This window comes from Mchenga conophoros, linkage group LG7, assembly GCF_057382185.1.
Source record: "Mchenga conophoros isolate Kocher_MC1m ecotype Shallow Benthic linkage group LG7, M_conophoros_male_GT1.1, whole genome shotgun sequence".
Taxonomy (NCBI): Eukaryota; Metazoa; Chordata; class Actinopteri; order Cichliformes; family Cichlidae; genus Mchenga; species Mchenga conophoros.
The window spans coordinates 3,433,132-3,447,998 of record NC_140532.1 but is presented as its reverse complement, the minus strand read 5'-3'; the positions used below and the strand labels follow the sequence as shown (position 1 = coordinate 3,447,998).

At 46.3% G+C, this 14,867-nt stretch overlaps 1 protein-coding gene across 2 annotated transcripts in view; it reads left to right on the top strand.

The window, feature by feature from the left end:
• The first annotated feature begins 9 nt into the window (after nt 1–9).
• The window catches only part of fgd4a (FYVE, RhoGEF and PH domain containing 4a), a 59,907-nt gene continuing 45,049 nt past the window's right edge, over nt 10–14,867 (top strand). Inside the window, exon 1 of one of the 2 annotated variants that reach the window (XM_085281558.1) lies at nt 10–381. In XM_085281558.1, coding sequence (XP_085137684.1) covers nt 279–381 — 103 coding nt within the window. In that variant the 5' untranslated portion in view covers nt 10–278. Of the gene's footprint in view, nt 382–6,254; nt 6,541–14,867 lie in introns of those variants that run through there. The other variant, XM_085281560.1, reaches the window with a different exon arrangement.

The following is a 14,867-nucleotide window of genomic DNA, read 5'->3' as shown; positions in this document are numbered from 1 at the left end:
GCTCGGGAAGCACCCAATCAAGGTGCCATTGGAGGGAACTCACTGAATCAAACCGAAAGTCTTTCACATAGGTTTTCTATATTTATGAATATTATTATTACATCTGTTTACCGAAGTCCAGCGCGTCTTCAGTGCTGCTGACTGACCCGGGCAAACAGTTGTAAGTGGCGCTGCGAAGCTGGACGTGGTTGTGAACTTGCAGCGAGGAGGGGATCGCGTTGCTCAACATTTTCGTGGTTATTCTTGAAGATTGAAATTCCTGTCACTTAAGTATCCGAATGCTTGAGCGGTCAGAGTCTCGGGGGGAAATGGAGAGCTTTAACAGAGTGGCTTTTCGCAGGAAACCGAGAAGTCTGGACGCCACGCAGCGACGAGAAGCAGGTGAGGGTTTGTTTTTTAAATTGTAGGGAACATTTTGATGATTAGATGTAGGCTACAATCCCAAAGCCACTCTGAGAGATTCATTTCTCAACTATTATTTTTATTATTTATTTTGTGCGACTTTTTTTATCCAACTTCTTAAATATTTAATATGTCTTCACAGGAACCACTAGAAACATTAAATACGCTTTCATGTGCAGGTACGAATGACTCAGATCGTACCTTATGACTTTTTTAGTTGTCACATAGCCGTGATGTGTTTTCCTCAGTCCGGTTGGGTAAGCGTGGAATGGCCAGGCCGTGACACTCGGCACACCTCCGTTACAGCCCCGTGTTTACACACCACTGCTGAAGTGCTGGCTGATCAGCAGGTATGAAGGGTTTAAAGGCAAGACCCAACCTGTTGTGTAACCATCTGCAGGCTGGAGGGCATGTTTTTTCTTTTTTTCTTCCAAATAACCACAGTGAACAAAAATTAGTAGGCAGTCATATGACACTGCCTGTACACACACCTCTCAGGTGTTCCTCAGAAGGTTTCTGTGCACTTTGTATCTCAGCTTAACATTTCAAATGCATTAAAAAAATCTTGGGATCTGTGACCAAACAAACTTCCAGATGACTCTTTGCAGAACCCCGACCTGGCACTTGTGACTGAAAGTTTGCCCGGCTCGCTAATCCAGTTTTACATTTGAAATTACTCTGAAAAAGGATCCAAATGATTATTACAATTATGACTGGGCAAGATCAGCTTAGACTTATCGCCTTATCTTGCAGTCCTACTGCATGCTTGTGCAAACATGCAGCTAAGACTACAGTACTCCTAGTTTGATGTGAACTTTGTTCAGTGATTATCACTACATGTATGAAGAGGGAAGGTGGCTTCAGATCATAAAATCTGCCTGTCAGTGGACCGCTCCTGTTACAAGTCCACACCTTTAAGGTGAGGAAGTGAGCTCAGTCCTAAAATACCCAAAAATATTACCAAGCATTGAATCACCCTGTGTTTGCAGTCACTTTTATACGTTTATAATCACTTCCCCTTGTATTGCACAATGTCGCCATATACCAAGTTGTCTATGCTTTATGTAAAACTGCTTTTATGATAATAGGCCAAAGGATAATAACAAAATGCAGCACTGAATCTGAGAACTGAGCAACGCAGGCTGCTGATGTGGTTAATGTGAAGTCTTGGCTAATTTCTGGAAGAATTGATTTGATTTGTCATTTTCCATCAGAAGAGGCTTTAACATCTTACCATGAAAGCCAGCCGTCATTCTCACTGCCAGTTTATTAGCACCGAACAACAAATCTGTCATGCTGGTTCTGTCACAGTAAATTTAACCTGCACATGAACTGTGATCGCTCTCGGGAGTTAAAGCACTGAATCGAACTAATACGTATGACTTAATTGCCCCTGCTGCAGTTGTTTCTTCTGTTCAACTTGATCCAATATGACTCTTAATGATCCAGCATTTTTATTATGCCTGGCTGAGCCTGCATTTCTTTGACTGCGGTTATTTTCTGGCTTTCAGCAGAGACACGGTTTTAAACTTTTAATCATCTGTTACGCTCTACTTCCATTCACTCAGGCCAGACGATTCACTAGCTTTGGTATGAATGTGGATTCTAAGCCATTATTTTATTCTGAAGGACAGACGTTGCAGTCGTTTGTGTCAGTTTTGATCACGTCACTGGGGACAAAAGGTCAGGAAATAAACTATTAGGTCTGCAAGTTTGTTATCCTTTGAACCTGTAACACATTGTTACCATGTCAGCCCTTTTTTGTCGTGTCAGTGTAACGGAGTTGGATTGCACCATGTAAATATCTTTGGATACCATCATAACCTTCAGAATATATCTGTGTATGTGGGCCCATGTCTTAGAAACGTCTCACAATGATCTACACGCACAGTAAAATGAATTCAGTGGAGTCCAAATAGCTTCACAGCACGTCGGTTTATGCTGATGTGAACACAGCCGTATCAGTCTCCAACAAAGGGACTGTTTGTTTTTTGTGTGCTAAGATAGAAGCAGTGGGACTGTATGAATCAGCAGCTGTGTGGCCTGCTAGCCTGCTGTTGCCGGTATTGTTTTTGCTGCACTGATGGCCATTCATGCTGAGCTGAACTGTCTTACTGTCCTCCGCTGGCTTTAACTCTCTTCAGCAATGGTTCTCTTGTACAGTTGAGTTCACGGTGGCTCAACAGTGATTAGTTTTTTCTATGACATGCTTTGCTGAACCACATAAGTAAACACTGCTCATAAATCATATGTGTGGTTATGGAGAAGCATTGCTTCATGTGTGATTGCTATTTGAATGATGAAAGCGGCCAGTCGCAGCCCCCCACCACACCCACTTCTGTGGTTACACCATAGTTAAAATCTTGTAAATAAAATGTGATTAAAGAGTCTTAACGGCTTAGATTGGAGGAAAAATCCACATGTACCATGCAAGAGTCTGAAATAATGGCCTTTATTTCTTTATATTTAAACTAACAAGAAGCTGGACTTGCTTTCTGAAGGTCTTTCAAGGTTGTTGGGTTATTTTGTTGTTGTTTGTTTACTCATTTTCAGCCCCTTCCTCATACCTCACAAGTTTCAACGAGCTGATTCCTAAAGAGCTATTGAATGCAATCTTGACATGCTGTGCACTACATCCTTACAAATTTTAAGGAAACCTGACAATGGAGGACTAATTAAGAAATGTTAGCCCTAAAAAAAACTATGTACAGCAGATGAACACTATCTGAAAGTCACATTATTGACAAACTGGAAAACATCCAGCAAAGATCTGACACAGACCCTGAGATCCATCTGGCCCTTCAGTTGATCCATGTAGTGTTCGCTAAAGCCTCTTCAGAAATGCTCTCAGTGGATGATGGCTGTCAAGAAGCCATCATTAAATAATCAGAATCAGAAAGACTTTATTTATCCCCAAGGGGTAATTAAGATACAACAAAGCAGCATGACATTGAAGATAAGGACAAACAATAAGAGTGAGATAATAAATACACAGAATATACAGTATATACACAGTTATAAAATTACACAGTTTTAAAATTAAAGTGACTGAATAGGTGAATAAATAACTGCAAGTGACTAAAAGTGAATAAAGTGTCGGCAGTATAAAAGAGTGTCGAGTAGTTCTAGTTAATAAGCAAAACAAGGAGAAGATGAGGTATGCAACATCACACAATAGCTGGACCGAAGAGATAAAACCTCCATGAGCCCAAATTTGACATTTGTGGTTCAAATTGTCGTCGGTACAGTATGTATGCAAGAGGCCGGGAGAGATGTGAAACAGTGTCTACAGCTATCTGTAATACATGGTGGAGGCGCTGCCATGGTTTGAGGCTGCACTTCAGCCAAAATCAAAATAGACTAAATTATAAATGGCAGGAGCTTCGTGTTTAGCGCAACAATGAGCCTAAACACACTGCCAGTGCAGTAAAAGCATCTCGCATGGACCGGCCTCCCCAGAGCCCGGACCTCAACATTACTGAAGCAATGAGGAGTCATCTTGACAGAACAAAAGGTAGCCAACATCGAAAGAAGATCTTTGAATGTTCTTCAAGAACCCTGAAGAATTATTCCTGCAGACTACTTAAAGAAATGAGACAAAGGCTTGCACAGGTTCAGGCTGCATCGAAAGAATAAAGGTGATCATACCAAATACTGATTTTCAAGCTCGTTAGAATTGTACAAAAAGGTTTTTTGTCTTATTTATTGTATTTCCATGTATATTTTCATATGTTTTAATAAATCGCTTCACCTATTTCCTGTTTACAGTATAAGGAGTGAGGTGTGCCTGAGCTTTTGCACAGGACTGTATGTGTGCACGACTCCAAAAGTTACGATTTTTATAACAGCAGCTCAGATTATTAATTTATAAAATAATATTTTATTGAAAATGTAACTAATAGGTTTTTGTAATAACTAAAAAAATTAATTGTTTTTTGTTTTTGGAGTAGTTACGATACCTGCTAACAAGTAAGATCATTTCCTCAGGATAACGCAAAGAACTTAAATGTGGAAAACGTGAATTGCTATGAGATGACTACAAACTGTTGAATAAAAAGTATTATTCTGATTTCGGTGCAGGTGTCACAGTACATTTGTTTAGCTCCAAGCATAGTTTGGTGGCCTACTCAACACCTCACAGCTGATCTGTGATGTCAGACTTTCAGTTTGAGGATAAATATTTTATAAACGTAATAAATGAATATCCACCCTCAAGCTGTCCTGAGGTCTGGGATCAAATGTTGAATTAATGTGTTTTTAAAAGTTCTTTTTAATTGGTTTCCATGGATACTTTTGTCTGGTATTTTTCCATTCACAAGTTTGTTATCGCTTTGTTCTTTGGAAAAAGTCACGAGAATCAGGAGGAATCTCATCAATTTACTGAATTTTTTTTTTTTTTTAATCACTTGACTTTCAGGACATCGTCTGAGATGTGTTTTTCCATTTGTTATATTCACTGGCATGTTAACATTGGCGTGAAGATGTTGTACAATAATATTTAACCACTTGCCAGGTGTGTATGTATTTTTGTTAATCTTTAACTTTATTAGACTGAGTAATGCGGTTGTTTCCTTATTGGAATTTCTTCCCAAAGTTTACTCTGTCTGCTGGAAACGACCCAGACTATAGACGATTGCTCATTGAAGTCTGGAGGAGGGGTTTGGTTTACTCAGGGAATAATCACTGTGGGTGTGTAGTGCACTAAAATGGCTTTTGTGTCTGTGTGTTTGTGTAATGTCAGGATCTGCATACACAAACTGTCTCAAACAGATGGATTCACCGTAGAATTATTTTTGAGGTACTGGTGCAGTTCACAAACGCTCCAGTAGGAGGCATTAAACGCTTAGGAATGTTTACAAATGGTTGTCACTGCTCAGTGTGGCAGGGCCCTTTCAGAGAAATGTAGTCCTTTATAATGAAGCCTGTATCAGCTGCACTTTAGAGTGGCATGTGCAGCTGATCCCGCATCAATTAGAAGAGTAATCATCGTGTTCGGTGCTTTTGATTCTCTTTGCAAAACCAGGCGTACCTCCCATCTGAGCAGCTCTTGATTCTATTGTTCTTTACTTTTACACACTAGTGTTCAGTATTTGTTTTTTTTTAATTTCATAAACTCATCATAAAACACACCAGTTCTGTGAAAAATTTCATGGCTATTTTGAAACTTCTGTGTTTATATCTTCATCTGTATTCAAGGTCAGCTTGTCCTCTCAGGCGATTTTTAATTTATTGTAAATCTGTTGTTGTAATATATTTCTAAATGTTAATGAGTCTGAGATTCAGTTTGCCCAATCAATAGAAGCTTAAATAGCTGCCATGTTTCAGCCAGGACATTCTGTTTTTCTTTCCATGCGCCAACCAGAGCTTCCTGACTGCAGTGTGTGTGTGTGTGTGTGTGTGTGTGTGTGTGTGTGTGTGTGTGTGTGTGTGTGTGTGTGTGTGTGTGTCTTTTCCCGGTCCTGACAAGCATTGTTATAGCCTAAGAGGTCCTTCCCAGACCACTACAACACTGTTACCTTTAGTTTGAACTGAGAAAAGGAGGAATCAGCCTTGCTGTGTTGGCCTGCTAGACACCAAGGAACCAATGAGCTAAGGAGCCTTCCACTTTGAGGAAGTTTAACAAAGGATGATATTGTGAAAACGTACAGCCTGCCTTTTTGGTTCTCACCTTTGCGAAACTGAGGACATCCCTTCTGCAACAGGATTAAAATGTGTTTGTGGCTTGCTGATTCATCTTTTATCTTTCTCTGCAGGATCGTAGGGTAAAGCGCAGCATAGTGTGCACCCAGAGGTGTACTGGAAAGGTACACTTTTTTACACTTGGGAAGTGCAACATTAGTGTTTCTTTGTAACACTTTTCCTTTCCTAATCTTTTTATACACCTCACTTTTGGGCACGAGATGGACTTCCTGAGATCCTGTCTGAGACGCGATATATCCTCGGGTAGGTGATTCTCACAGGCTGGACGACACAGTGAGGATGAATACTATCTTTAGCTGAATATATATGTTTAGAAGGACCATTTGGGTTATCATTTTAAAGTAAAAGACACTGGACGGATAATGAAACGACGACGCAAGTACTGGTTTTGGAGCCGGAAAGGTAAAAAGTCAAAGATGTGTCTGCTCTGCTGCTATGGTAAGATTTAGAGACCTGTCATTATGAATTACACAGCAATGAGTTAATGTTGTTGAAAAGGGAAGAGAGTTTTCTTGTTCATGCTTTTAAAAAGTCCTGTGTGAATCATTTTCTTACATGTGAAATGTCCTCGATGCTCTGTTGTCAGTGTTTAAATGGCATTTAGCAACTTTTAGTTTCCTAACTGTTAGAGAGGTCCCATTTCTAACATATCCGTCCTCCTGCTGTACTTCAAAGATCTTTGTTGTGCTGCAGCTCCCTCCGATCAAGTGTTTGCTTGTTCTTGCTTATCTTTAAAGAGCCTTGCCTTCTGCAGCACTGCTAATTGTGTTGGGTTTCGTTAGCAGTCTGCGTGAATGACTGGTAAATTCACACAGAGCGACTACTTGTCATGTACAGTGAGTGCTTTAAATGTTCTTGTTGATTTACTGCGTTGGCCTCCCTGCAGACCTGCCTGCAGCCTCAGAGAAACACAGCAGCATGTGAGGGGAGCTTTAAATCCACCACAGTGGAAAAAAACCAAAAGTTTTGTTCTCAGAGGCCTGGGAACTGGCTCCCACTCTTAAGACCCTCCAACCACTCTGACCTTTTGGCAACGTCCCTGATGAGCTTTTACAACTGTGTTCATGCAATACAGTGTATGCGTGCTGTAACATTGCAGCCCCTTAAATGCGCACCTTTCTTCGGCTCCTGTGTGTTGTTGAGGGGTTGAGTCACCCTCAGTTAAAAGCAGACCAGGAGAAGCGGTGTGAGACATTCTGCTCTCATTCACATTGGCAGGAAGGAAAAGGCTGGGAACACCAGCGAGCCCGGCTCCTTTCACCATGCTCATTGTTTTAATGTGGGAGAGAGTCTAAGAAGCAGTGGAGACCCAACTTATCAGCACTGCTACATGCACAGTTGGATTCATTCTCTATTTTTACTTTAGTGTTCAAAAGAGAGGTTTTAGTTCAGGGAACATTTGAGCATCTCTTAAAAAAAGGTTAATGGTGAATGTTTACTTTAAGTCAAATTAGCTTCTGTAAGCACTGAAGTAGCAGCATTAATCATACTAATGTGGGAACAAATGCCCAGTCTATCAGAAGATTCTCTTAATTTAATGTAGCCATGAAACTAGAAAAATTATACCAGTAATGATAAATAAATTCTATTATCATGGCATGGAAATGGAATAGGAATGATATAGACATCCCCTCTCTTATTTTAGGGGTACGTAGCATCATGTTAAGAAATACTTACACCAAGTTCTACAAATAATAGTGAACAACAGTTACAGTCTGTTGTTTTTAAATGCTTACGTTCATGAAAGAATGCTCGATGTGTCGGGGTTGGCCTCGGGCATTTAATCCTGCTCACTGTGTTTTTGTTCAGCTCAAGGCCATGAAGTGTGTAAGTGTGTGTGCGTGTGTGTGTGTGCGTGTGTGTGTGTGTGTGTGTGTGTGTGTGTGTGTAAGTGTGTGTGTGTGTGTGTAAGTGTGTGTAAGTGTGTGTGCGTGTGTGTGTGTGTGTGTGAGTGTGTGTGCGTGTGTGTGCGTGTGTGTGTAAGTGTGTGTGCGTGTGTGTGTGTGTGTGTGTGTGTGTGTGAGTGTGTGTGCGTGTGTGTGTGTGTGTGTGTGTGTGTGTGTGTGTGTAAGTGTGTGTGTGTGTGTGTGTGTGTGTGTAAGTGTGTGTAAGTGTGTGTGCGTGCGTGTGTGTGTGTGTGTGTGTGTGTGTGTGTGTGTGAGTGTGAGGCATAATGACCAGCCCCTTAATGGTCCGTGCGACCATTTGCGTGTGTGTGTTCCCAAGATGACACACTCTTTTAGTTTGTGCTGCAGTGCAGTTGTCGACATTTTCAAATTAAATTCTGAAATATTGTGTAATTAACACTTACGTCTTTGGAGACTTTACTGGTAGTTGGCGGCTGATTCGTCAATGTTACTTCCTTGTTTTTACGTCGTATTTAAAGAACTTAAACAAGAAAGTAAGTTCTGCGTAGACAAAGGGCAAGTGTCTGGTAGTCATGTGCAGATGATAATGATGAGCTAAATTTAGCACCATTGTTCGTTTCACTTGGTGAGAGTCTTGAGAGTGTTGTTGTTAACCTCTGCTAGGTGCTTCCTGGAAAACTACATGTTTTTTTCTTTCTTTTTTCCCTCCTTTATTGCAAACTCTTTCTTTACCTGTTGATCTCTCTGTTCACATTATTAGTTTGACACGACATGTATGGACATCTTCAGATTTACATACATTCATCTCAAGTTTTAAACTTTCAAACTTGTCGGTTTCATTTAAATCAGGGTGGGTGTTGGAAAAATCTTCAATCTGTTAATGCTATAGAGGACATTTAGATCTCAGGTATTTCATTTGCTGAAATGCAAATAAACAGGTGTTTCCATTTGAGTCTTTTTTTAAAATCTATAAGTGGTTTAAAAGCTGAAACAATGGAATTTACAGTAAGATGATGTATTGGATGTTGTTTAAGCACGAAAACAGCTGTCAGGCAGGTGTGCAGTCTCGACTGTAACCACCAGAGGGCTTTCTGCCAACACGCATGTCAGCAGATGTTGGGCAGAAACGCCAAATCAGAAAGGTGTGGGTTTTTAGTATTTCGGATTTTAAGGTGCTAATCTCAAAATTTGTGAACTGCTGTTAAAAATGTCGAACATACATTTATGATTATGGCTCCAAATGAAATTTCACCCTCCCACACTGTCTGTCATCAGTCAGTATGGAGCACCTGATGAGCCTTGTCAGTTGAATTGTGATTGCCTTGTTAGAGTGTTAAATGGTGCAGAGGGGAACGTAGTAAATCCTGTTAGCCACAATGTGATTTACAAAGCATTTGCTGAATAGTAATTCAAACAGACACAGACGATCGGTGGGTATATATGACAGAATTTCACACAGCGCTCCTCATGTTTAACCTGTGCCTGTCTTTAAGCAAGATGGTGTTTGGCTTGATAAACTGGCCTTTTATAAGATCAGCGAATGAGCGCGTTTACATGTATGCTATCACTGCTGCACTCACAAACATGAAAATAATGAGGCGTTTATCAGTGTTAAAGATCCCGTTGAACTCATTTTGTTATACAGCTTGGATTATAATGAGATTTCTTCTGCGTGTTTACTGTGTGGAAAGACGAGATGGATAACAAAAGCATTTTCTGTGCCGAGATCCTTTTCTCACTCCCGGTAAACTAATTGTTTAATCAATTTGATGTTTAGATAAACGCTACAGTCTGGCTGCGTTATTATCTCTTGCACAGCTTTGCTTTAGGGTCGTTGCTTCACAGTCTGCATCGATTTTCAGCTGGTTGTTGGGGTTTTTTGTAGGGGAAGATTGACAGCAGGGATGGCATGATTGTGGGAACCAATCCAGGGCAAGTTGTGAGGCGGGGGTGGATGCTGACCCGTTGCCTGTCCTCCTTTTGTGACAGATGTGCTCTACTGCTGTAGAGACAAGCTTTTGGTTTGTGTACCTTGTTTGTGTCACGGTCTGCGGAGGCAGACCGTGCGGAAAGGTGTGTGGTGGACCCAGGTGCGAACACAAACGAGGATGCAGGAGTGGATTCCAACAAAACGAGCCTTTTATTATGGCTGATGAAAAGAACAAAAACAGAATGAGGGCAGCATACGTGTAGTACTCAACAGAAAACCTAAACTGGACAAAACTAAGAAAAGACTATGGCTGGAGGTACAGAACACAGGAGGTGGTAACACAGACGACGCGAGACAGACTGTATGAAACACAGAGACTAAATACACATGAGGGATGATCAGGGGGAGTGGCCACACATGGGAACACAGCTGACACACATGAACTTAACGACAGGACAGAAGGAGTGAAACTGAATACACTGACCGTGAATACAGACTTTCAAAGTAAAACAGGAAACATGGAGATTAGACAAGACACATGAACCGGGGAGACGTAGTACAGGGGAGATGACATAACCGACAGCATGGACTTGACAATATAAGACACGCAGACATAAACACACGAAGGGCAAGGGAGACTTAATACACGGGTAATATGTACAAATGGCTGGACTGCCTTAGTGACCCTAAACAAAGAATAAACATCAAAATAGGCTAAAACACAAAACACTGGGTCGCACGACCCAGGACCATGACAATACCCCTCCCTCAAGGGCTGGCTCCCGACAGCCCAAAACCGAGAAACCAAACAAAAACAGAAAAACCCCACCCAGGGCGGGAGGCGGGGGACCAGGACGGAGGGACCAGAACAGGAAACAAAACGAACAACAGAACACACAGGAGCACAAGACCAAAGTCCAAACAAAGTTCAGGGGGCCGACCCAGAGCCCACAGGCACAAGAGTACACGGGTCACATGGTCGGGGGGCCGACCAGGCGGGCGGCACAGGTGACAGAGCCGGTCCGGAGGCCGGCCGCGCAGAAGGCAGCGGCGGCGACGAAGGCGACGGAGCAGTTCAGGAGGCCGGCCACGCAGAAGGCAGCGGCGGCGAAGGAGACGACGGAGCAGTGTCAGGCGCACTGGCCGAGGCCCGGTGGACACAGGACCAGACGAGGCTGAAGACTCCGATGAGGCCGGACCAGACGAGGCTGACGACTCCGATGAGGCCGGACCAGACGAAGACGCCGGCTCTGAGGCTGCAGCCGACGACGACCCTGAGGCCGCAGCAGACGACGACCCTGAGGCCGCAGCAGACGACGACGACTCTGAGGCCGCAGCAGATGACGACTCTGAGGCCGCAGCAGACGACGACCCTGAGGCCGCAGCAGACGACGACCCTGAGGCCGCAGCAGACGACGACTCTGAGGCTGCAGCAGACGACGCAGAAGGTGGCTGGATGGGCGGCTCGGGCCCCCCAGCCGACGTGGCATGGTGCTGGACGGGCTCCTCGGGCCCCCCAGCAGACGTGGCATGGTGCTGGACGGGCTCCTCGGGCCCTCCAGCAGACGTGGCAGGTTGCTGGACGGGCCCCTCGGGCCCTCCAGCTGAGACATGAGGCTGAACGGGCCCCTCGGACCCTCCAGCGGAGACATGAGGCCGGAGGGGCTCCTCGGACCCTCCAGCGGAGACATGAGGCTGAACGGGCCCCTCGGACCCTCCAGCTGAGACATGAGGCTGAACGGGCCCCTCGGACCCTCCAGCGGAGACACGAGGCCGGAGGGGCTCCTCGGACCCTCCAGCTGAGACATGAGGCTGAACGGGCCCCTCGGACCCTCCAGCTGAGACATGAGGCTGAACGGGCCCCTCGGACCCTCCAGCGGAGACATGAGGCTGAACGGGCCCCTCGGACCCTCCAGCCGACGAGACATGAGGCCGGAGGGGCTCCTCGGGCCCTCCAGCTGGCATGACGTGAAGTGGTGTGGATGCTGCAGGATGCCGGATAGGCACACCCGGGCATCCAGCAGCAGGCGCAGGGTGAACAGTTAAGGAGGCCCCTGGCTGGACCGGGAGCAGGGCTGCCACCTGGACAGGGAGCAGAGCAGGAGGCTGTCGTGGTGGCGATGACTCTCTTGAGCCTCCAATGGAAACATGAGCCGGTGCAGGCGCCTGCAGAGCGACAACCGCTCCCACCTGAGCGCCGAGGCTGGGTGCGGAGCTCAGCTGTGTACTGACTGGCATAACTTTGGGAACCCACCTGGGTGTAGGAACAAACCGGACGGCAGCCATTCCCGCCTGGGGTGTAAACGCAGGATATGGCTGACCTCCGGCTGCCCTGACCCTGGTGGTGGGAGCTAGCTCAGGTGCTGGCTGGGTGTCCACTGCCTCTACCTGGAGATCAGACGCAGGTGAGAGGTCAGGTAACGCCACAGCCACCCTGGGAGTGAGCACGAAGCTCCGGACACTGTTCTTGGCAGATGTAAGCAGAGGAGCAACGACAGACAAGGACCTTGATGTCTCTAAGTCCTTAACACAGTCCGAATTGTCCTTAGTTGCCCTTCTTGGGGAGCTAAACACTCCTTCTGTCTTGGAGCACGATTCAAACAATATTTCAGACCAGAAGCAAGGTGGCTCAGTGACACAAGTGACAGTTATGTTGTCCCAGGAAGCATGACTCTTAAGGCCAAGACTCGATGCATGAACCCACATAACACAACCAGGACTAGGTGCAGATGATTTGAACACAATAATTTGGCAGTCACATGGGAGACAACTACACTTACTGGAGTCTAAGAGCCCTGTTGGCGAGACTGAGTTAAGGAGGGGTTCAGCCCCACACACTAGGCGGCTGTAGAAAGCTAGTGAGTGGGATGCACATGGACTTGGCGTGGCATAGAAAACATAGTGGACTGGCTCTGAGCAATCCGGCTGAATTGTCCTTAGATCGGCCAGTTCATTAACTGCAGTCAAAAGGCCCTGGCCCAGGGGTGCGGTTAAAGGGCTAGCTGGTTTGTGATGATTAGCGTGGCGCCCCCCCCCCCCCCGACAGTCTTGGAAACACAAAATACAGCCTTGTCATTAGATAAGGGGAAAGCACAACATAAACAGACCTTCACTTTAGTATTAACAGAAATCACAATGCCATTCACAGACATAGGAAAACCCGGCAGGCCCTTAATACTCGTCCAGCCCCGGCGGACTGGTGCAGAAGAGCGGTTGCTGATGTCGGACCCCAAAGCACTCACTCTGGTCAAATCATCAGCAGAGTGAGGAACCTGGGGCCCGATTAGCGCCGGAACATAACATACAATTTCCCGATCAACACCAGACGTTCCTTCTTGCGCTGGGCTAGTTACATAAGCAGAACATTCATTATTCGGCTTGGGAACAGGGAAAAAAGACCCCAAAAGGTGGGTGCTAGTCAAAGGGAATACAGTCTTATTACTAGTCAGATCAGACGTTTTCTCACGTGATTTATAGTCAATGGATAGCAGGGGCTGAGACACAGTCTTCGAAAAGGCTCCAGATGCCGTAACAGTCTTAAAAGAAGCCTCCTTAGCGAAAGACGCATGTCCTGGGTGTGCAGTGTCTTCTCTATCCTCTATCTCCCTAACCTCCCCCTCAGCCTGCACACTCATAATAACAGGGTTTAACAGAACATCGCACGGGTTGATCCCCAAAACCGAAGTGCCTATGGCTGGTTTGGCAGTGTCAGGTTCACAGTACTGTGAGGGCAGTGTGGCGTCCCCAAAAACAGCATGCCCAACACCAGAAAACTTAGCTTTATTGTCAATACAAAACGTAGGCACGAGAGTAACACCTTCAATATCAGTAGCCAGAGGCACGGGAAAGACAGCTTCTTCACTGGCCTCCGAGAAAACAGACTGTGATACGGTGCCTGGGGGGGTGACAGAGTTAACAGTACCGGTACACGGGGTCTTCATCTCTGAGACATTTATTGTCCCTTCGAGCCCCTCGCTCTCAGTACATCCAGAGTGATTAGGTGGACACAAAACATCGTCACTAACCTCCGAGCGTCGGGCGATGCGGTGGCGACGCGAACGCCGTTTCTTCTTGGCCGTGGGTCCCGTTGACGTGGAAAGTGGAGCCTCTTGCGGCGTCGCAGAGGCTGAGGCAGGCGGGAGCTCCTGGCAACTCCGGGGGCCCCCAAGGGCTAGGCGTGTCCCGCGGAAGATCTCACTGTAGTGAAGAGCGAGCCATGGCTCCTCCCGTAGCTCCTCCTGCAGTTGCGCGCATGCGGCGCGCTGCCGCCCCTCGAGGTCGGAATCCATGCCCCCCACAGCTTCCTCGTGTAGCTCAGTGGAGGGCGACACATGCCGTAGCGATGAGCGACGGCGACGTGAACGTCGCTTCCGTCTTGAAGTGGACGCGGACGGAACTTGGATTTCTGTGGCGAGCGGCTCCTCGTCTTCAGACCACATCCGCGCCAGATAAGAAGCGGGAGAAGTGTAGTCCGATCGAGGCGGCGAGGACGGGCGGCCGGTCCGAGGCGGGGCAGCTGGCAGAAGCTCCTCCTCGGAGATAAGCCAGGGCTTCCAGCGTAGCTCGTCCTCCCGATACGCCCGCAACACCTGCTGCCGCTCCTCCTCACCGAAGTCAATAGCCTCGGGCATCTCCGTGCAGCCAGGCGGTGGCGAAGATGCGGAAGCCGATGAAGTGTGTGTGTCGGTGGTGAGCCTCACCGTTCCGACTCTGACCGCCACTGGTTCATGAGGTAGCGGGGTAACACCGCAACAGCATGGCTCTGGTGACGACTCACGCTCGCCGGGCCGCTGCTGCTGCGGGCGGAGTCGGAGAGTGGAGACGAGAAAGTCGCTGACGAGGGGGTGCAGCGTCTCCCATAACCAGGGGAACACGGACACGCACACCCCTACTTGGCGGGCTAACTCTTCCCGTTCCCCCTCTCTGGGGCAGTGCAGCCATCGGTCGCATAGCGACTCCACTGTCCG